The following is a 22,375-nucleotide window of genomic DNA, read 5'->3' as shown; positions in this document are numbered from 1 at the left end:
TTAGCTACTTTTGATTTGCTCCTGGTTGTGCCTACTGCCTACTCATATTCCTCATGTGCTATTGTTCTGTCTTCTTTTGCAAAACCTGCAGCCAGAACTAGATTTCTGGTTCGGGTCAAAGTAAGCCCTTTAAAGAGAATGTAAGGCAATGAAAAGTCATGTGCCACATCAAAAGACATCAAAAAGGGCAACTCTGAATTTAAAGCAGGAAAAAAAAAAAAGGCATTTCAAGATTGCCCAAAACAGCTTTCACAAATGCACATGGCTCAAGTTTTTAATCTAATCAAGCTTTTGGTAGATATCTTAATAGCTAATAAATTCTTCACAAACAGCCCAAAGAAACACAACCGAGTTACAGAAAAAACATCACCAAAGCATTTGCAAGTGACAGGCAACTCTCCTCCCCCATGGCAGAAGCCAAACTATTTTCCTACACCTCTTTTCGGGTATTACTACTGTAGGAAGTTCAGCATGAACCAGATCTATAAAACCCAAAAGCTACCACCACATTTTAATATCAAAAGTTCAAGCTTTAGCTATTGTTCATCTTTCAGCAACATGGGAGATGAACAACAGCCAAATTACATCACTCTGTCATCAACTTGAACTGAAGTACTGCTGTCAGTGGCAGGAAAATTGCTACACTTTAGAGCAAATATGGACTGAAAAGAAAGTTGTGCCATGATGGCAATGCTGTATGCTTAAAATACACTATAAATGCTGCTCTTAAGGCTAAAACCTAAAGCAGTAGTTGGATCAAGAACATTTAATGTACCTTTCCTGAGCTCAGGAGGAGGCTCCTATAAACTCATTGTTGAAAAGAATTTGGGGCTAAACGAAAAATGGGAGCTACAACACAAAAGCATAAATTTAACATTCTTGCTTAGACAGTCAATGCAAATTGAAGACACCCCATTTAGTACTTTCATTTTCCACACTTTGCTAAATGCTGTTAAAAAAAAGAAAACCAAAACTCACAGTATAAAGAATAAATACTAAGAAACCCACACATTATGCCACCACTTTTTCACCAGAGTATTGCACAAATCCATGAGTTCTGCACAATCTGTCCCCTGGAAGACTAATTACAAAGACAACCAATAAACCACAAACTTATGACCTTCATGTTTTCAAGGAATCAGTAATATTTGTCAACAGTGGAATTTAGTGTCATGGTACTTGATGAGATATATTCAGTAAAAAGGCTTAGAAACTCTTTGTTTATAATTAAGCAATAACGATTGAGGGCCAGGGCATTTCCTGGGGATTAATGACAGGGATGGGAGAGCCAATGGCTTGAGGCAATGCCTTGGGCCATTAACCTCAGCCAGTCATTAATTTCCCCAGGAAATGCCCTGGACCTCGATTAGTGTAAGTATCATAAAAGGTAGCTAGAGAGAAAAAGTTTAGCATTAACGGTTTCCCAAGGAAATCCATTCCACAGCCAGTATTTTTTCATTTTGTCACATCCCAGAACTGCATAAGTTAAAACTGACACAAGAAAAATTGGTGATGAAAATGGAAAAAAAAAAAAAGAGAGACACTTTTTTTCTTTTAAAGATTTAAATTAATGAGGTTTGCAGCAAAGGCAAGACTCAGCTACAAAAGCAAGTGGGCACCTTGTTTAACTCATGAAATTATGAATGGAGGTGAACATTTCCATATAATTTTTCCATTTTAAAAAATCACACTGTCTAGTTATAGTACCCTTGGTGATTGCTCATTTTCCTTCTTGACACACTTACGAAGACAGCAGATGCCTGTGTACTCTATTTTAGCTCTTTCTTCCTTTTCTCCCCACAGCCTTTCTTTCTCAGTTAATGAGAATTACAGCTCCAAACGCTTCCCGTAAGAAGCTCAGCTTCGCAACAAACACTACGGCAGCTGGATTTCTCCTCACCTAAGCTTCATGCAAGTGTGAAGGGATCTGTGGGCCAGGGTAGAGACAGAGTTCTATAGTCTGACAACTGGAAGTACCAAGACACCTCATTTAACAGGTTAAAGACATACACACTCCCTGGCCACTGACTGCTCTGCCCAGTTCCCTCTTCCCCTTCCCAGACGAATGTGCAGTGCTCCTCTTAAAAAGCTGAACTGTGCCCGAAGTTTCAGAATTACTTTCAAGATCATTAAAGATCAAGGGGAAGAGGAATCTAGGGTTAAATACAGCGAGGAGCATTATCTTTTACCTGAAATAATGAGCTAGAACAAAAACATTATCTGCACATAATCAAGCCTCTAAGCCATTCAGAGACACCAGATACACACAGCAGGGGATCAAGCTACAGTACTCCACTGAAGTGGTCCAAAAAAAGCCTCCCTGAAAGAAAGGAGAGGTCACAGGTATTTTAAACATAGATGCTTATGCAGGCATTCACTGGGAGCCCTGCCCTCCCCCTCCCCACCCCAATTAGCCTTCAGGCTGGTTGATTAGTTGGCAAACTCTTTGAAAGGGTCAGTCTGTCCAGAACTGGTATTTCCACTCGGGAAACAGCTCAGGCATGTCATATACCTGTGCCTGCCCAGCGCCGCGCTCCCTGGCTGACGGCTGCGATCCCTGTTATTACTTGACACAAGAATGTCAGAGGGGTTTTGTAATCATGTAGGGCAGCCAGCAGTAAAGTTCTTGCCTGAAACGCGGTATTTTATGGGGCACAACGTAACTGCATACGCTTTACAGATTTAGTTAGAATGGCTTCCAAACTTCAAACCAATTGCAGAGGTGCAGTGAGTCTTTAATTGAAGTAATTTAGCTCCGGCACTCAAACACCCGAGAGGAAAGTACTCTTGGAGGGGATGGGGAGCACGCACCAGCACACGCTGGCACACAGCAGAGGGGGCTCTGCAAGGCACGCATTAAGGCACAGCTCAACAGCGTTTTCGACAACACCGTTTTACCTTAACGAAACACATCTAATGAATTTGGGCTCATTCCACAGCTAAGCTGCACCTAAACCCGTTTAATTGTGCTCTTACTGTCTATTTCGCCACTATGGTAACTAATGCAACTAAAGCCAATTTGCCTTAAAAAAAAAAAAAAAGGAAAAAAGGATCACTGCCAGGAAACAGAGCTATTTTAAATAAACAAATACAAGATGAATGCAATTGCCATATTAACCCTCTTGTTAACTTCTGAAGTTTAAAATTACACCCTCATTACTAGTGTGTAATTGAGTATTCTCCCGGCTGTTTCTTGCATTTGAGGTTATTCAAATAGTTCATTAGCACATCAAGAACACCACACACAGTAATGATACCTGATGCCCCTATCTACTATTCTGGCCTGACTTCCGTAAGTCACATCTGCAGCAAAAAGAGAAATAGAAGAGGGGAAAAAGAAATAAAAAGGAGGAAAAGGGGAGCCCATAGGGCTGAGCTGTCAGTGCTGCCCTCAGTGCTGAGGGGGAGCATGGCAGCACCCAGGCAACATTCAAGTCCAACATTCAGGCACACAGTGAGTGGCCACTGGACCTGTAGCAGGGCCTGAAGAGACTGGTGGGGCAAGTAAGTTGGATAACTTGCATCCGGGCTCTTTGGGTGCCTGAAGAGTGAGCGTGACCCAAGAGCCACCCCAATGCTGGCTGTGTGCCTCAGTGCCCAGCCTTGGGGGAAGAAAGGAGGGGGGCAGTGCAGACTATGTGGGGCAGGGTGAAGGGTTGCCACTTTTTTTTTTTCCTTTTTCTTTTTCCGGTTACCTGTGTGGGGGAAACAATAGCAGGTGAAACTACTGTGGGTGAGGTGGTGCTTCTGTGCCCATTTGCTTCGGGGAGGAGGTGAGGCAAGGGGTCATGTTTCACTGAGACCACCACCACGGCGGGCGCAGCGGCATCCAGGGGCTCAGCGGGGCGGCGGCAGAGTCTTTTGGGGGAGGCAGAGGGCCCACATGCATCGCCGCCAGCCGCAGCCCCTGCCGGGAACACTGCCTCGTAGAGCGCCCGCTTGGCCGGGGCCACTGCGGCCGCTTCTGCTTTCACTGGCGCGGCGTCGCCGTCTTTGGGCAGCACATAGGGGTTGGCAGCGGGTGGCCGCGGCCGAGGTCCACCATTGAGGGCAGCAGGGGTGTAGCAGCCCCCGCCAGGGAGGTGGTGGAGGAGGTGGTGGTGGTGGGGAGGGGGGTGGTGGTGGTGGGGTGGCTGCAGTCCTCCCAGCTTGGTGCCAATGCCAGCGATACTGTTGAGGGTGGCAATGGAGACGGCACCAATGCAGTGGTTGGTGTAGGTCTTGGAGAGCTTGGCCGCCTTGGAGAGCATCTGCATGCGGGTACCCAGGAGGTTCTTCCCGATGGCCTTGTTCTCGTACCAGGTAATGTCACCCTCGCTGCAGTGGTCCCGCGGGCGCTGGAAGAAGGCCTTGCAGAGGGGGTTGCGCTTGGAGAGGTACTTGACAAAGCTGGCATAGGGGCAGAACTCAGTGCCAGTCTCATACATACGAGGCAGGTTCTCCTCGTCGCTGCTCTCCGCCCGCTTCTTGCTCCAAGAGGACGAGCGTGACTTGTGGTAGGGCCCCAGCGCCTTGAAGTAGACGAACTTGCGTCCATCCTCATCCACAGCCAGCCCGAATGAGTCCTCCTCCAGCTCCCGCTGGTTCTCCCGGCCCCGGGTGCAGAAGTACATGCAGGTCTCAAACCAGACCTTGTTGAGGAGCCCGAAGGGGCTCTGGGTGCTGAACACGCTGCACGTGTAGAGCTTGCGGAGGTCGGCGCGGGTAATGGCCTGCTTCTGCACCACCGGCCCGGCGCCCTGCTCCTCCAGCTTGCGGATGACAGCGGCCAGGGTGAGGTTGGCGGCGCGGAGCTCGGGGTCCTTGGTGAGGTCGAGGGTGCGGCAGTAGGGCGGCTCGTTGAGGTAGCGGTTGAGGGAGCTGCGGATGCTGATGAGGGAGGACTTGGAGTAGAGCTGCCCGCTCTTGGAGCGCGCCTCGGCGTAGAAGGAGCGCAGGACCCGGCAGAGCGCCCCCTTGTCCATGGTCTCGAAGTCGGGGCTCTGCGCCTTCTCGCTCAGGTACTCGCGGAAGATGCGCACGGCGTAGCGGGTGGCCAGCCGCGTGTTCTCGCTCAGCCGCGCCCGCTCCGGCCGCTGCAGCAGCAGGGCCGCCTCCAGCTCCGCGTCCTCCGCCGCCCCCCCGGGGCCGCCGCCGCCGCCGCCCCCCGGGGCAGCCCCGACGCCGCTGCTGCCGCCGCCCGGCGTACAGCCCGGGGCGGGCGGCAGCGGCTCCGTCTCCTCCTCGCCGTCCCACTCCAGACCCATCTCCTCTTCCTCCTCCTTCTCGTCCAGCAGCAGCCCCCCATCGGCTCCGTCCTCCTCCTCCTCGTCCCCCGTTATCTGCACCTCCTGGATCTCATCCTCCTCCTCGCCCTCCTCCTCCTCGCCGGCGCTGCAGTAGCGGTGCGGGCGGGGGGCGACGCCGCGGCCGGACGGCCGGTCCCCCGCATTGTTCCCGCCGCCTCCGCCGCCCCCTCCGCCGCCGCCGCTCCACTCTCCGCCGCCGCCGCCGCTGCCAGGCATTCTCGCCATATTGCCGTCTCCCTGCCAGTCCTCGGGCAGGGCGCATGCGCTATATTGGACCGCAGCGCTGGAGCGCTTTTGTGTTTTAATGACCTTCAGCTACCGGGAGGCAAAGCCGGGCTCTTAAAGGGGCCGCGCTCCCACTGGCGGCGGCGGGGAAGGGGCGGGAGAGGTTGGGATGGATGGGGAGGAGGCTGAGTCGCGCTGAGGGGGTACCGCGGGGAAGGGAGCGGTACTTACCGCGCCCGCCGCTCACCTCGGGTCCGTCCCGTCGAGCAACGCTGATGGGCGCCGGGCGCGGGGGGGAACCGCCGGGCAGGTGCGCCCCGGCCCGGAGGCTCCCCCGCCACCCCCGGCGCCCGTCCCACCTCCCCATCCCCGAAAAAGAAAGCACTCCGCGTGTGGAGCGGCTCTTTCGGTAGGGACGGACCGCCACCGAGCTGCTACGACGCCTCGCACCTCCTCATTCCACAGTAACTTAAACACAGACCAAAAGGAAAAAAAAAAAAACAAAAAACAAAAAACCCGCAAAGCGAAGAAAAGAAAAACCAAACAAAAACCCAAAAAACACCCCAAAGCCCCCCACACAAAAGACTCGGGCTGTGCTTGTCCGCAGCACGGCTCAGACCTCGATAGGATGCTGCCGGGGAGCGGGCGGAGGACCCGGCCCCGTTCCCCGCCTGCCGTGCTGCCGCGACATCGCCTGCCGCCGACCTCGCACCTTTAATCGGGCGCCCGGATTTCGGTCGAGGGGCTCGGGAGGAGACGGACGCTCGGGGCATTGCATCCGTGCGGCTTGGAGTCCGCCCGGGAACAGCCAGTTGGTAGCCGCGGCGCTCGCTTGGCTTGCGGGAGCCCCGGCGAGGCTGGCTGCGGAGAGGGAGCAATAAGGGCTCGGGGGCTGACGGGCGCTCCGGGCCGCCCTCTTGCTCGCTGGGGCTGCAGACCTCAGGGCAGCCGGAGGGGCCTCGGCCCCCCCGTGCCGCCGCTGCCTCCCATCGCGCCCGCGTTCTTCCTCTGCTACCCTCTTCCGCGACGGAGCAAAACCCGAGGGGACTCCCGCAACCGCGCCGGGGTGCGGAGCCGCCGGACCCAATAAGACCAGACCCAATAAGGCCACTTTGCGGGTGTTTTCGCAGAGGGGAGCCCCGGAGCGGCGCAGCGCGGGCGGGGGGCGCGGAGCCCCGGCTCAGCCCTGCCCCCGCCGGCCCGCGCCCCCCGCCCCGTACGCGCCCGCGGGGCGCTCCGTCCCCCGCCCGGCTCTGCCCCGGGAAGGCGGCTGGCTGCACGCTGCCTTCCTTACCCTTCCTTCCCGGGAAGGGTCCTTGGCCGGGCTGGGCTCGGGCACGAACGAGGGCATAAGCCCACGGCCGCGCACCGCGGGGAGAGGGAGCCTGTCCCACTCGGGACGGGAGGGGACGAAGTGGATCCCCGCTGGAAGCACCCCCACTCTCCAAACCAAACTACCCCACAGAACCCCCCGTGCTACTTAGCCGAACCATTTCTTTTATTCGGTACGATGAAATAAATATTCATTACGACTGCTGGCTACACCTGAAATTATAGCCCTAATTGCAGAGCTGTTGGCCTGAGTTACCACATTTGCTGCTTACTCATCCGTAAGAATTGCTCAGCGCCGGGCCCCAACCGTGGCGGTTCGCTTTGGGGGGGCTCGGTGCCCGCGGGTGCTGGGCGGTGCCGAGCTCCGTGGCCGCTCCCCTGGGGCAGAGACCGACGGCCACGGACAGGGCGGCCCGGACAGCCCCAGCTCCCGCCGTCCGGGGAAACGTGGGATGCCAAAGAAGGGATGTGCAAATTGTTGAGCAAATTAGGCCAATTCGAAATAAATAAGCACTGCGGGAAGAGAGCCTGCCACTCCCGGGAAATAATTGAAGAGAAACCCGGCACTGTTATATTGATGTAAGCCTGGAGTAATTACACGGAGGTCAAAGTTGTTGCACGCGCTACAGAAGTTGTGCTCATTCTGTAGTTTGAGAGCGGATTACGTTCCCTCTTAGGTCGAGTGCACATATAGAAAATTCTGCTTTTTTTTTTCCTTTGCACGTAGAAGGATATAAATAAGGGGATTTTTTTTTTTGCCTTGTCATATTTTATCTGTAACCTAATCCTAAAACAAAGTCTCAAAGACCGTCCCATGAGATGGACCAAATGCTGAAACAGATAGCTAAAAGAAACAATACCTTGTTGTGTTTAAAAGCTAAATGCCGCAGACAAGCTCCTTTTAGGGGCTATTACTACCCACCCTAGAACACAGAGAACTGCAAGGTTTGCAGCATAAACTTTTTTTAGATTATTTTTCTTTATTGTTCCTGTAAATGCTAAAAATTTACATGATCGGCATTGTCCTTTGATTCTGTCTTATGATCGTGGAAGCCACTTTTTTTTAAAGACCTTTTCAGAGCCAAATGAGTGCAAAAGGTAATTGCATATTTTTTTAACTTTAAAAAAGATGAACACCAGGTTGACAGCTTCTGCACTTGGATGTTCATTTAATCACCATTTTCTGATTACAGGAGGTGAACTATGTTGACAGACTTGCAGATGAATATGCAGCCCAGTATACGAATAGTAAGTATAAAGGACATAAAGAACTTGCAGTGAGGTTGGAGGGGAAAAATGTATATGGAGCTTCCGTATTACACACATCAACTGGAAACACCTCAGCAGCCAGGGGGGATTTAGAGAGTAGCAAGAGAGGTGTTCAGAGTGCTGCAAGTGCCCATAACTGGGAAGACACATGCAGAAGTTATATACCTGTATAATCTATATGCATATAGGTAAGTTAATAATATACATATATGTTAATTTACCTATCTGTCTATGTTCCTAAAAATAGCATTTAGCCTAGTCAGATGTATTCCAGAAGTTTAAATCCTATTGTTCAAGCTCTCCAGTTAGATAAGGTAATCGAACTGCATTCCAAAACTGACAGATTGCACAAGGTTGTCTAATGTGAGCTGGCATATAACATTAAACTTACATCCACTCCACCCTCCACGTCACTAATCAGAGGTTTATCCTGCTGAGAGCTCTGTGCAGGCAGAGACAGCATTCTACATTCTCCCCTAGGACTCAGGGTTTGAGGCTGATTATCAAATAGGTCCTGTCCACACTCGGAGAATACATTTTATTACTGCTGTCAGTAAAGAAGATGTGATACCCACAGAACACTAATAATGGACTGGCCTCACGGAGGATTATCCTTCGGAGTACTTGGAGATCAGTTCATACACCACAGAATGAGCATGCCAGTTTAAAAACCAAAACAACCTCCTCCGTGAGTCAGTTGGTTTATAATAAAGGTAGTGCTTGTTACCACATTAGCAAATAGTTTCAGGTCTTTCTTCACTTCTTTTTTAAGCTACTCTTGCCCCTGGCTGCGCTCCTGGCAAGCAGAGAGCTTGCTAGAGCTGTGTTCTTTGACAATCGGCTATTGTGCTGAAGCTTTCCACAGACCAATTCTCCTTCAGACTAACAAAATCTGCTTCTCCTGTAGCCTCTGTAAGTGGTTATTTCATTACAGCTACCTAAACCTTCATGCTTTGGTGAGTCTTGGTAGGTGTTTCATCACGAGACTTTACGAGGAACTAAACTGGAATACCCCAAAAGCCAACAAGCAAAGAAAAAACATTGCATCTGTTTGTTTCTTAGGATCCTGTCTAGGCATCTAGAAAAATTTATTTTAAAAACGCTGCTTAAAATAAGCTTGTGGGTTAACCTTAATGCTGGCCACCAGGCATTTTTTAAAGAAAATAACTTTTTCTCCACATAGACTTTTACTGTTAGTTTAAATACAATAAACATTTTCTTTAAATGTCGTAATATGTTTTCTAAACACAAGATGTTTTCACTGTAGGGGCAGGCTAAGTGGAAATTGGTATGAGAAATCCATATTGACACTACAGAACTAGAAGGCAAATAACACTTGGGACTCTTGGAAAATTCACTTAGGGAAAAAGCATGTCCTAGAAATCCTTCTCCCACCCAGAAACATGCAGTTTTGAGATAAGCTTTTTTAGCATTTCAGAACTGTCACTTCAAATGCTAATTCCGTTTTTATTTTACTTTTTTATTTTTGTATGTGATATTTCTAGTTGTTTCATTACTTCTTCATACTACGGACAGCTAATGTTAACATGTAGTGTGCTGTAACAGACTTTAAATCTCCTTTATTTTAATTTTTTTCTTTTTTTTTAGCATTTCCCATCTGCCTGGCAATGAAACAGCTTCATATAACTCAATAAAGGAGACATTGATTTAGTAAAGTAAGGATGTATCCATCAGCACTAAGTTGCAGCTGTTCTTAATGGATTTTAAAATACAAAAGCTATTTCACCTCTTAGATTGTCATATTATGAAATGTTAGTAGTAGTTACGCATATCAAAGCACCAGCTACCAGCCAAACCTTGTGAAACGTGAAGGCAGCATCAAGCCAGCCCCCTTGTGAAGCTCCCCGATGCCAACTGAAAGCCTCTTTCCCCAGTATGCTCCTATTTTATTTTTTCCCCCTGCAGATATTTGCCTTTACCCTCTCGCTGCTTTTTTTTTTTTAATCCTTTTACAAAAGCAATATTTCTGCTACTGAGGCCACAATTTGTTTCCCAATTGCTTTGTTTTCAAAATAAACCAGAGAAAACCCAAGCCATTATCTTTGTAAGAATGCATATATTCAGTGCTTGGCAAACTAAAAGGCAAGACTTTGCATATCACCTTTATTTTCAGTGTCAAGAAGCTGGAGCACTTCTGCTTCCAAAAATATGGAAGAGCTATGTTGTCAGACAGCTTGGAGAGAGACAGGTAATAAATTGCATTGTGCTGCATAAAGGTTTTAAGGGTCTTTTAAAATGTGCTGGAGGTAAGTTTCCAGGAGATATATTAATGCTTTTATTTAGCTGTATTTCAGTTTGTGTTTGTCTTTGCTTCTCTGGTGTTGAGGGCACGTGAAACAAATTGGCCAGTCTGTGTGGCACAGTGGTAGCTGGTTAAAGTTGCTCTCGTGGTTGTCTGATCATTTCTATGAACTACTGACACCAAGCAACCTGGTGTGTTAGTGGCACAAAGTTTGCTCTCCATGGAGGCAGAAAGAGCCCTTTCTATCCAAGCTGATAATTGGTTAGTTTTTATTCCTTCTCAACTGAGTCCATACATTCTACGTGAAGGTGAGGGAAATTTAGAAGGATCAAGCCAGTAACTCAAGAAAGGGAGCTCCAAAGAGAGAGATCCCTGTGAAACTAGAAAGCTTGCATGTGTTGTAGGTCTAAGTACAAGTTTTTACTTCATACAGTGTTTTAAGCACTATGTAATAGAGCATAACTTTATGCTGTATTGGATATGGAGTTCTTGAAATCCTATTTTGTGATCATAATCCTCCAATAAAAGTTTATTTTGAACCATGAGTTCTGGCTGGAAGTTACACTGGGCTGGATAAAGTCTAGAAATGCAGGGAGGGACTGTTGTATTGTGTTTTTATATCTTTGTAGCAGTTCTGTAATGGTTTGCCCCTTCACCCCCCATTTTCTCCCAATGGTTCCACTCTGAGCTCTCCTGCCCCTCCAATGCCACCCCTCCCTGGTGCCTTGTCCATCACGTAGCTCCTAATCCCACCCTCCCAAATTTTTCCACCTTGGGCATCGAGTGAGTGGACAAAGGCCAGGGGTCCCTCCCTTAACCTTCCCCCATTGGTTTGTGTTTCTGTCTGTCCTCCTGCCTTCCACTGCCCCGAACTCCCCCATTGGGGGTGGGCGTCCTTCCCCCTTGTCTCCGCCCCGGTACTTAAGGTGATTACAAAAGCCATGTGAGTCACTTTCAGCCACCGGGACATGGAATTCAGAGCTCCTCAGAGCCTACAATAAACCTGAAACTTTTCCCTGGCCGTGAGTCGACTCCCTCATTACCTTCTCAGATGCCGCCTCTCCTCCATACAAGGCAGACAGCGAAGCGCTCTGTCTTAGCTGCTCCCCGAATCTGCCACGAGAAACAGGGGAGTGTCCCTCACTGCTGACCGTGCCTCTGCCGGGCAGGCGAAGCCAGGGGGCTTCAGAGAGAGCACAGTGGCAAGGGACAACTGGTTGTATGATATCAAGGTCTGGCTAAGAAAACTCCTTAAACATTCCTTCAAGAAAAAAGGAAAAAAAAAAAAACAAAACAAAACAAAGCCTGAATCCAAACAAGAATGTAATAACATGAGACTCTGAAGAAGTGCATTTTCCAGCTTGTTTCTTTACCATATGGATTTTATTGTGGTTCCTTTTACCATCCCCATTGCATGAGCCAAAGTTTCTGTGTTGCCATGAGGTGTGCTGAGCACTGATTCCCGCACAGGGCCAGAGGTAGAGCTTTACACCCCATGCAACTTATTCATACCAGGCTTTTCTCAGAGCATAGGATCCTCAAGAGACAGGACAGCTGGCCTACAGCCCAGCATGGAAAAGGGAATCTTCTTTTGACTGTCGACTGATGGCTTTAAAGCCTCTTTGTACCATGAATTCACTGTCAATATACTTTTGTTTTGTTTTAGTGACTGAATTAAACTGATTATTCCCCTTTTCCACCAGTATTGTGTCTGTGTCATCATGAATTTGGAAATTCCCTTTCAGGTATTTATGTAGCAAAAACCCAAGTACCAATGGTCTGTCTTCTTGGATTTTCTCTTCTCAATTGAGTTATCTCAGCTGGGTTGACACAAACCCAATTTAAGCAACTTTAGAATTGTGTGAGTTCAAAGGAAGCCCACAGAGGGTGTAAACACACTGTTAAACAGTGTCAGGCTGTCACCCGGACCCACCTTTCTGTTGCTGTTGAATTTTAAGTTACACTAACTTGTAAAGCAGCATTCAAGTAGAAGGGAATAAATTCATAGGTCATATGAAAGAAGAGTGCTGGGATAAAAAAAGTATTGCAATGTTTACTGCCAGATCCCATCACCTCCTTTATCAGCGTGGTTTAATTCATACCAAGAAAAAAATGGTAGAAAATGTGGCAGAATATTAAAAAATAAGGGAAGTCCTTTATGCAAAACCACTTTCATGAACTAAATGCTCCTACTATATCTGTCTTCAAATGAAACTGGGGGAAAAGCCTCAGGATACTGTCAGGACTTTCATTTGAGGTTTAAAGCTAGAGGCCATAAAGGACCTTTCAGGTCTCTTTGCAGTTTGCACCTGCATTTTGCTGCATTTTAAGTTATAGAGAGTAAAGCCTGGAAAAGTAGAAAACCTGAAATGATTCAGAGAAAACAAAAAGAAAATTGATAAATTTAGTGAAAAAGGCTGGATATATTGGATGCACCTCTCTTTTTCCAGCATCAGGTAATAAAAGAGATGAAAAATACCTTCTAGCATCTGGTAAGCATCAGTATTTTGTAAGAGTTTGGCATTAAAAACACCCCAACAAACCACTTCTGCAACTGTTGAGAATGCTTAACTGCAAAGATTTTTTGTTCGGCCCTGAATTGTACTGTGCTTTGAATAGCCTTGCTTTTTCTATCTATGAAATGTTAAGCTGGGCTTGAATCAAAGTTTTCTTATTTGAAGATCAAGGCTAAAACTCGATTTCTTTTTATAGAACAAAAGGTATCATCAAGTAAATGAAAATAATCTAAAAAATCCTAGAGCTGAGACTTTGCACATTCATGAATTATACAACTACAAGCAGGTAGTTTATTTGCTAGTAAATATCCTGTTTTTAGAAGAAATAAGCATTGTTAAAATAAGCAAGAGAAAAATTACAAGCTCCTCCTTTGCCTTGGACAAAACAAGGTCACATTTGCAATTTGCAGTGCTTGATCTCTCCCTTAGCAATCTTGGCAAAGGTTTATCAAGTTATTCTGAGTAATTTTCTTCAAGTTATGAGTGTGTCACTTGGTCTGTTATGGACCTGTTCCTTCAGTTTACTCTGCTGTTTACCTGTGAATTGTCACACTTGTTCTTGCAGATCAGTGTCAAAAGAAAAAGAAATAAAGCAGTGTTTAAAATCAAAGCTTCAGTGTGGAAGGATATAAAGTGTGAAATCCAGACCCATTGCTTTCATTCTGGCTTTAGTGATCATAGAAACCTGCTGTAGGGCAGGATTAATCTGCCAGAAAATTATTATTGAGCCCTGGTAACTCAGATATATGTGCAGACTTGAAAACGTTGTTCTTTGTGCCAACTCCAGGTCTTACAAGAACCTCACACGGTATCCTCCACCTTGGCTCAGAAATATGCTGTGTTCCACCATAAAGAGGAGGAAGTTTCTTAATTCCCAAGCAGCTGTGAACAATTTAATCTCTTTGCAAACAGCCCAGCATCCTATTCCAACTGAGAGTTTTTTGGAGGATGGAGAGTTTGAAGAGCTGGTGAGAGATAATAGTGTCTTTCTTTCAAGGCCATTACTATGGATTTGGCCTCAACAGTAGCATCTTGATGACAGGGTTGCCAAATCTCAGAGCCTCACGATACTTGGTTGGAGTTTCCTCCTCCATATGCTGGGACTGAGAGGTTTAAAATGATTCTTTGGCAGACACAATGAAAGCTTGAATTACTTCTCTGTAAATACTTGGAAATCAGGAGGCAAGCCACAGTTTTGCAATTTTAGGAAGAAGAAATCCCTGTAATTTTAAGATATGATTAAGATTTTATTCTGAACGCTGGTGGTTGGAACTCCTGGGATTTCCCAGATAAAATTACCTCTGAGAACTGAGCTGATAACTTGAATTGGTTTTCTGGACAAGTCTCTAAATTACTGACTTCTTTGCCTCACATAATTTCTTAATCAAAAAAACACCATCCAAATCCTACACACAAGCCATTTTTGCTATCTCTTTGGCAATATGTGTAGAAAAGTCAGAAAATCACAAAGAACTATTTCAAGAAATTCATACCCAGATTTCTTTGAGTTCTCAGAACCAAGAACTTTTTTGTTCTGATTATCAGGAGGTCTCTGCACTCAAAAATGGTTGTATAGGTATTTAAGCCAGCTGTACTCTTAAACAGGCTTGCACCTGATATGGTTTCCATGGGACCTGCTTGGTCCTTAGCCATTTGCAAACATGGCTGCTTATGTAGATAATTAAATTAGAGTTAGTGAACACAGTGTTCTTCTGAACAGCTGACCTTCCATGTTTCTGGCACACGGTAGTAGAGTGAAGGGAAATACATTCTTTCTATGGTTTACATTTTCTGTACCACATTTTTCTTTTCCCTAAGACTTCCTAGGTGTGACTTTCTGGATACTTTACCAAAATCTCCTAGTATTTCACTCTATTTTCACCTGTTACCCTTGGATTGCTCTGCACAACTCCAGACAGAGCATCTAATCATCTTAGTTTCTCTATTTTCACTGGAGTTCCCAAATTTTTAAGCTTTTATTTTGTCCAGCAAGATATATTGGGCTTGGCTTACACTAAAATGTTTCATAATATTCTCTAAGAACTAGTTTTATTCAATCAGAAAGTAGTGGAGTTTAAGTACTTAGGAATGTCAGTCATATCTAAAGTGTAGAGGCAGAATTATAGGAGCTTTGTTTGTAAAGCTAAATGGATCAAAGTATCTGGAACAATTTTTAATTTTTTGGGGGCAGGCACTGTATTTCAAAGGAAGTTGTAGATTAATTTTGTTAACCCATTGCTTCAAATGAGTTTGTCAGATCCCAAATAGGATTTTGGCTACTGAATTCCAGTTTGGCCACTAGTTTCACCACCTAGGCTAATTAAGGATGGGTTGAGAGAACCCCACATGCAGCTGAAAAATTAATGTAGACACTAGAAAAAAAAAAAAAAAACCTAGAAAAATCCTGATGTCCTACTGAGGTCAGCAGTACTAATTAGCATCCACAGACAGGAAATCTGTTTGAACCTGCCTGCTTTGCTTCCTGTCTTTGATCACATCCAAACTCATATAGGAAAATGCTTCTGAAGCTATATCATGCCACAAGCATGTGGTGGGATGCTCATGGGCCAGCCTGTCCACCCAGGACTTTTATAATCATTCTCACTTACTGGGGTTGCTGAAATTTTGTTGTATGGAGGACACAAACCCAGAGGCCTTTTGGCTGCTCAACAGAATGAGTTTGACCCTTGCAGGGCTACCTGTTTGCCTGGCTCTTAAGCTCTATGAAGTCCAAGAAGCCTGGTACTATTCTAGGAAATCTTGGCCTCTAATCTAGGCCTTTTGGCTGCTCAACAGAATGAGTTTGACCCTTGCAGGGCTACCTGTTTGCCTGGCTCTTAAGCTCTATGAAGTCCAAGAAGCCTGGTACTATTCTAGGAAATCATGCTGAGAATTCCAGCTCTCTGTAGTAGTACCAGACACACACAGAGAAGCTACAAACTGCCTCCATGTTGGGGAATTTTGCCAGATCTTAATTTCTTTATACTTTCTGTCCACGAACTCTGAGGTTTCATGAAGTTTCTCCCTAGTACCATAGACAAATGCCACTACCTTCCTTCTCTGTGCTGCTCAAAAGCCCATCTGAGGTATAGGCTGCTGAATTCTGGTTTTGTTCATGCTCTCTGAAGGACTGCTCCATCTCTTAAGCTTTCTCTAGAGCTGGGTGACTGCTGATAAAACAACAAATACACATAAGTCCAATACTTTTTCAGTATTTTTGGTTAAATTAGTGGAGTAATATCTGAAAGTTTATAGTGTTTTATCTGCTGTTCAACAGAACAATTTTGAAATTAAGAAAAGTTTTCATGATTTAAAAGCTTCAGAGAGGTAAAGCAATATTTTCCAGCATAATTTGAACATAAGCATTGTGCTATCTGTATTAGGTAAAACTCCTCCACACATTACATCAGTAATAATACATTTTTTCATGAAAGGTGGCAAATATTGGTGGGAAACTACAGTAGTAGTTTCTCAAAGTTCTATGCATAAATTATTATTTTAATAGGCAGTAGGCAAGCTATCACTTGCCTGTATGAAAATTTATCCTTCATTTTAACCTCAGAGAGAGAATAATTCCTCTCAATTTATTCTGCTTTGCAGAAAGGCCATGAAACAAAGAGGAAATGTTGTGAATGTTCTACAACTTCAACTGGAATAAAAAAAAAATTAAACCAAAGCAAAAAAAACACTTCAGCTGAAAACCGACTAATATAAATAAGGAAACAATCAAAAACAGTTAATAAAACTTCTGGCTTTGATGACACAACTGTTTTACACAGTGCTAAAAGAGTGTATCTCTCAAATGTGTGTAAAATGTTGCCAAATCACAGAATAGTATGCAGAAACAGGCAGGGATTTTATTGTATTGGCATAACCAGTTTGAAGACACTTGGCTGGATAATGAAGACCAAACTTTTATCATGTGAAAATTACCTATTGCTGTAAAGCACCTATTACCTAACCCTGGAAAGTACTTCAAGAAACACTCCAAAAGCAAGAAAAGAGAATCTACGACCACTGGTTGCACCTGTCTCTTTGCATCCAGCCATGAAGAACATTTTTCTGTTCTGGGCTGACACTCCCTGGGTTGACTCTGTTGAATCTGCCAACAGGATAAGGCTTAGCAAATAGACTGGGGAAAGGAGAATTCTGTCTCAGCTGTTTGCAGTCATCTGAGAGCTTCTGGTGATCCATGCCACTCTGTTTGTGCTCGCTGCAAAATGCATACACCTTGGGGGAAAATATTAGTAATCTGGGCACAAGAGCTAAAAACTTTCCGGTAGAATAATCTGAATCACATATTCGGCTTGGTTTCCTCATGGAAGAAATAGAAAGTCCCCTTGCTCTGTGAAATCAACCATCATTCAACTAACTATTATATTTTTAAAGGACATTCTCAGTAAACTGCAAGGATGCCAAGACTGCTGTTGTGCCCTAATGATGTATGTGAGACCTTAATGTTGATACAGAGCTCAGGATCATGAGGATTTTCTAAGAGAAAGCAAGAACTCTAGAAAATCTACTACCACATTAGCAAAATTAGTAGTGTTGAGGGGAGCTCTTCTTGGACTCATGATAACCAGTCTGACCCATTATAACTTAAAAGTCGTAACAGAGAGAGGTAAAATTTCACCATGGACATTGCTCTTGAGTAAAGACCTTCCCTTGCCAAAAAAAAACCAAAACAAACAATCAAACCCCACATAAATCCAGACCAAACAGATGGCTCTTTTCTCCATTAGCATCCTGTCTTTCTCTTTTTGAACCACTATTACTGCTGTATCAGAGAAGATTTGATACTGGGATATCATATACCCAGCCCAAGTATATCCCAGATTTGATACAGGGATATACTTGGGCTGGGTTAAGCAAGATGGAACTACAGTCAACAACAGGAAAAGGTGGGGGGCTGGAGTTGTACTACAAAAGGACATTAAATAGCTCTGAAATTAATCCTACTCAGGTTGTGCTCTTCTCTAACAATCCCTGTGTGCCCTCTAAGTTTGTTGGCAGTTAGCCAAACCTTTAGAGCCCTAAAGCCATCCTACAGTCAAACTGTCTACAATTCTCCGAAATTTCGCTGAGAGGAGCATTTAACAGAGGAAGATGTGGTCTTGTTGCCTGCAGTTCTTCCCATCAGCAGACCCGGTGGATAGAAAGAGTCACTGTAGGAGCATTCCTGTAGCCCTGATCCATTTATGTTCCTTTGGCACATGCAGGCATATTCATGAGCTCTTTATCCAAAACAGGTGAATTATTCTCAGCAACACAACTAAATTTGAGCTCTTGTCCTAGAAAAGGGCAGTAGTGGACAAGGTTCAGGGCAAGAGCATATTTGACACAGAAAAGGGAGGGGACACATGTAACAGAGACATAAAAAGATGCTTCAGAACCATATTTCCTTCATCACACAGCTGACAAGAGGTGGGATTTGCCTCTTTTCCCTCCCAGCAGTGACTCTGCCTTGGTGAAGGCAGCAGCAGGAGCAAGTCTCATTTTCTAGGGCTCTGTCACAGATGACGTAGACTTGGGACCAGAGCTGATTTGTTCCTCAAGGCAATCTGCCCTCAGCAGGTTCTATGTTGCTAGAACCTCAGGTCAGCTCTGTCAAAACCTCCAGCAACCTTCTCTGAAGACAAATTCCTGCAGTTACAGGTGAAGCCGAAGTAAATTTGCTGTGCCTGCAGAGGCAAGAGAGGATTTCTCCTGGGACACCTGTTAAAGACTCCAAACACTGGTGCCAAGCAGCACATATCTTGTAGTTACTTTCATCAGACAGGACCACTTTGCCCCAAAGGTGGCTGAAAATGAACAAAAAGTTGTGTTTTAAGCTACACCAAGGGTTCTCTCATTTGCCATTTTCACAACTCTCAAAGGGGTACAAAATGTAATAGTTTCTTTTTGTTCTCTCCATTTGAAAGAAACTAGAAATTTAATTTTGATGCCACTGTCAACAGTCCAGTCTTGAGCTGGTAAATCTGGCTGATAATTATCCTTGACCTGGGACTCTTCTTTCTTATTCTTCTAAGATAAACTCCTCAGTTTTCCCCCTCTTCCTTGTGCATCATACCCAGGTAACTGAAATGCTACACATCAGTCCCAGCTTGGACAGTGTTTCCCCTCCTCATTCATCCTCTACTCTCTCCAGATCATGTCATACTTTCTCCCATGCCCTTTCCTTCACCACCTGTTCTTCCTTTGGGAATGAGCAGAATTACATATCCATCTGCCTTAACTGTCTCCTACACTTCTGCTAGGAGAGATTGGAAAGATGAAAGACAGGGAAAAGTGGTGCAGAAAATACATTGAACTGATACGTGAAGCTACACTGAACATACAGTCTCCTCCTTCTGCTTTATCTCTTCTCCTTTGCAATCCTGTGGAAAACAGGAGGAAAAAAAAAACACTGCATGGCTGTCAGGTTCAAAGCAGGAGAAAAGAAAAACCCCTTCCTCTCTGAGTGATTACACTGTGATTACATCTCATGATAGATGACTTCCCACACTTCTCTGAGAGAATCCCTGGCTGCTCTCTTGTTCCTATGGGCCCACACAAACAGCTGAACAAACAGCAGTAATATCTGTGGGAAAGACAGGATGATTCTACCCCTTTCTCCAAGTTTCTTCATTTTTCTATAACCCTGCCTGCCTCCTTAGGAGGTTCCAGCTCCTCACCTTGGCACACGGTGCCCAACAGTTGTGATGCTCTACTCAAGGTGGCATCAAGCACTGCAGTCCTGCCAGGACTGGTGTCCCTAGCCATGGGTGGGAGAATCTCTCTGCTTTCAGCCATGTGTCCTTGCTGGTGTTTGGGTAAAACAGTGCCCAGCTCTTGCTAATCTCTAGTATTCATGATGACATGATCTTCCAAAACAAAGCATGAAGAAAGAGATGAAACCTGGATTATTTTATTAACAGTGTGTTTGGGAGTAGTCACTTAACTTCTGGGTTTGAGTTTTCAGACTGCAATAATTTTCAAGTCCTGTTCTACCTTTCCCTTCTCTTACTGCCTTATCCGTTTATCCTCCACCTCAAACATAAAGGCTAAGAAACCTTCATCCCAAACATAAAGGATGATTGTTTTTCCCCTTTTAAATCCAGGAATCTCTTTAATCCTGGATGTGAGACAATGGAACACATACTAGGAGGTGAGAGGAGAGGCTTGGCAACACAAGAGAGAAGGCACTAAACTAGTTATTTATTTTCCAATCATTAAAGTCCACACCCTAGAGTTACTGGTCTTTATAGCAGCCTGGTCAAATAGAAAAAGACACAGAAGGGCAGAGGAGAAAGGTCCTATGTTTCCAAACTGATGCATGGACAAGGTGCCAAATGATTGCATTTCATTTATTTGCCACAAACTGGGTTAGCTTTGAGCTTGAAGGAGAGAAAATAGCAGGCTTTTAAGTACTGCTTCTGGGTCTGGCATCAACATTTCTGTTGCCATAATGAGTCAGACATCAGAGGCAATACACATGAAAGGATGCAGGCCAATGCCTAGGCAAACAGAAGTGGGAAAGCAGAACTGAAAAATAAGTGCACGTGTCAGGGAAGAAGGACTCCATCATCACAAAACATTTGAAACAATAACCTCAACTTCCTTTATTTCATCAAATATATTCACTTTAAAATAAACCCACTACCACCACCACCACCAATACAGAAACCCCTCTAGAATTCTGGGCATAGTTAATCTGCCAGAGGCAGTTTGTTCTGTTATTGGCCATTTGCTATGTACCAATGCCACAGTCCCCAAATGCTCTTGCACATTTCCCATCAGGCAAGCACACACACGATTAAGAACATTTGAGCAGTCATCCTTAGAACTGTGAAAAACATTAATCCTTAAATGAAGGGAAATCAGTCTTCTGAGCCACAGAAACCATGGCCTCAGATGCTCCTTCCCTTTGCCTTTAGCAAGGGCTCCTGAAGGGCTGTTGGATGATTAGGGGTAGATAACTGGCTGTGGCAACAGACTATGGGGTGGGAAGTGCATTCACGGAAAACATTTCAAACTCTGATTTGCACCCTTACTTGGGGGCTTCACTAGGAATTCAGAGCAGTCCAGACATATATTTGGCACTTTTCAGCTGTCAAGTAACTCTCTCAATTGCTCTCTTACGCCTCACATTTTCACTGTCTTTTCTTTCTCCTTTCTTTTTCAGACCATCCCTTCTTCTCTGACTCCTCTTTCAACGTGTATCATCATTACCTAGAGAGTTGATATGCATTGCTTGGTGCTCTTCTTTACTATTCCTTGTTCTCTTCAATACTTTATCAAACATAATTGTCACAAAGAAAATATTTATTCCAAGAAGTTTTAGTGATCTGCTAATCAACTAGTACAAAATATTCAACTAGAAAACTCTAAAAGATCTCCCATGTCCCTTCCTGTCCTCTGTTACTAGCCTTCTTTTACTATATCAGGACTTCTCTGTTGATAGTTTTAATAACGTGACTGATTAATGGGGAAGTTTTCATTTTATTTTGACCAACAATTGTACTAATAGAGTCTCATCACTATTAGTACAGTTGCACTGATGTGAAGATACAAGTGGGCATCACCTCCTTGATCTTGGTTAGATCACAGAAACTGCTTTCCATCTTGAGAATCAGAGCTGCAAAATTTTGTCTTACAAAATTATGTGACATAAAAAACCTCTACTAAAGCACACAGAATTCAATAACCATGTATATAACCCTCTGGTGCCTCCATTGCTACAGTGTTAGATGGTGTTGATGCAACACAAGCCAAAATGGTGAGGTCACTGCTCCAATAGGAACACAGTAATGAGGTCCAATATCCACAAAGAACTTGCACTCAAGCTCAAAGAACTTGCACATGTTATTGTTCTGGAGTCGGTTAATGATTAACATGTATTAGCTCCTTGTGCCTTACGGACATAGCATCAGGGTTTCTCAAAAATGTAGGGACACACAGACACACTGTAGGGATTTTGGAATAGAGTCTATTCTTTAGTGTTGGAAGTCAAAGATCTTACAGAATATTAAAAACGCATTGAATGCCTGACTCTGCTGCCAAGAATCAGCCACCATTTTACATGTAGTGCCTTGGTATTTCAGGCCATGCCTGCCTTGTGTGATCCCACGCATGTGCTGAAAATAAAGGGAATGTGATAAGGCAGCAGAAACATGATTAAGCTTTGATCTGAAAAGGGATCCTGACTCTCTTATGCTGCTGAGAGTTTGTGGACACCAAAGAGAATATGGTAAGTTTGCTCAGCAAACTAGAGGTGTGACATTTATACAAGTTACCCAACACTAGAGCCTTCCATACAGCCACAGCAAAAATAAACCTGTTTCCCCACTAATTGGCTTAAAGCCAGCATAGCTATGTTGCTTCTCCTACTGCCACATTTTCTTTTGCACTTAATGATCTAATCACATCCTCCTTTTTCTACAGGGCCTTTGCCTCATTCAGTGCCCAGGATGGATGCGACTCATTGAATAGGCATCTGTAGT

The 22,375-nt window shown here is 45.0% G+C and overlaps 1 protein-coding gene and 1 long non-coding RNA gene across 6 annotated transcripts in view; one reads left to right on the top strand and one right to left on the bottom strand.

Moving 5' to 3' along the window:
* Positions 1-22,375, bottom strand: part of KCTD1 (potassium channel tetramerization domain containing 1) — a 100,669-nt gene that overhangs the window by 61,086 nt on the left and 17,208 nt on the right. The window contains exon 1 of one of the 4 annotated variants that reach the window (XM_068190214.1): positions 6,226-6,535. The exons of 1 other annotated variant lie outside the window; for it this stretch is intronic. In XM_068190214.1, the coding sequence (XP_068046315.1) occupies positions 6,226-6,291 (66 nt within the window). In that variant the 5' untranslated portion in view covers positions 6,292-6,535. Of the gene's footprint in view, positions 1-3,695; positions 5,622-5,744; positions 5,869-6,225; positions 6,536-22,375 lie in introns of those variants that run through there. 2 more of the 4 variants (XM_068190237.1, XM_068190206.1) reach the window with 2 other exon arrangements.
* LOC137478213 (uncharacterized) lies at positions 6,900-9,799 on the top strand. 2 transcript variants are annotated; one of them, XR_011001474.1, is made up of 3 exons: positions 6,900-7,943; positions 8,039-8,093; positions 9,723-9,799. It is a non-coding gene; the product is annotated as an uncharacterized lncRNA (long non-coding RNA). The 2 variants fall into 2 exon arrangements; XR_011001468.1 differs by lacking the exon at positions 6,900-7,943 and having other exon boundaries at positions 7,958-8,093.

The sequence above is a fragment of the Anomalospiza imberbis genome, chromosome 1 (genome assembly GCF_031753505.1).
Source record: "Anomalospiza imberbis isolate Cuckoo-Finch-1a 21T00152 chromosome 1, ASM3175350v1, whole genome shotgun sequence".
In the NCBI taxonomy this organism is placed as follows: Eukaryota; Metazoa; Chordata; class Aves; order Passeriformes; family Viduidae; genus Anomalospiza; species Anomalospiza imberbis.
This window is presented reverse-complemented; position numbering and strand designations above follow the sequence as displayed.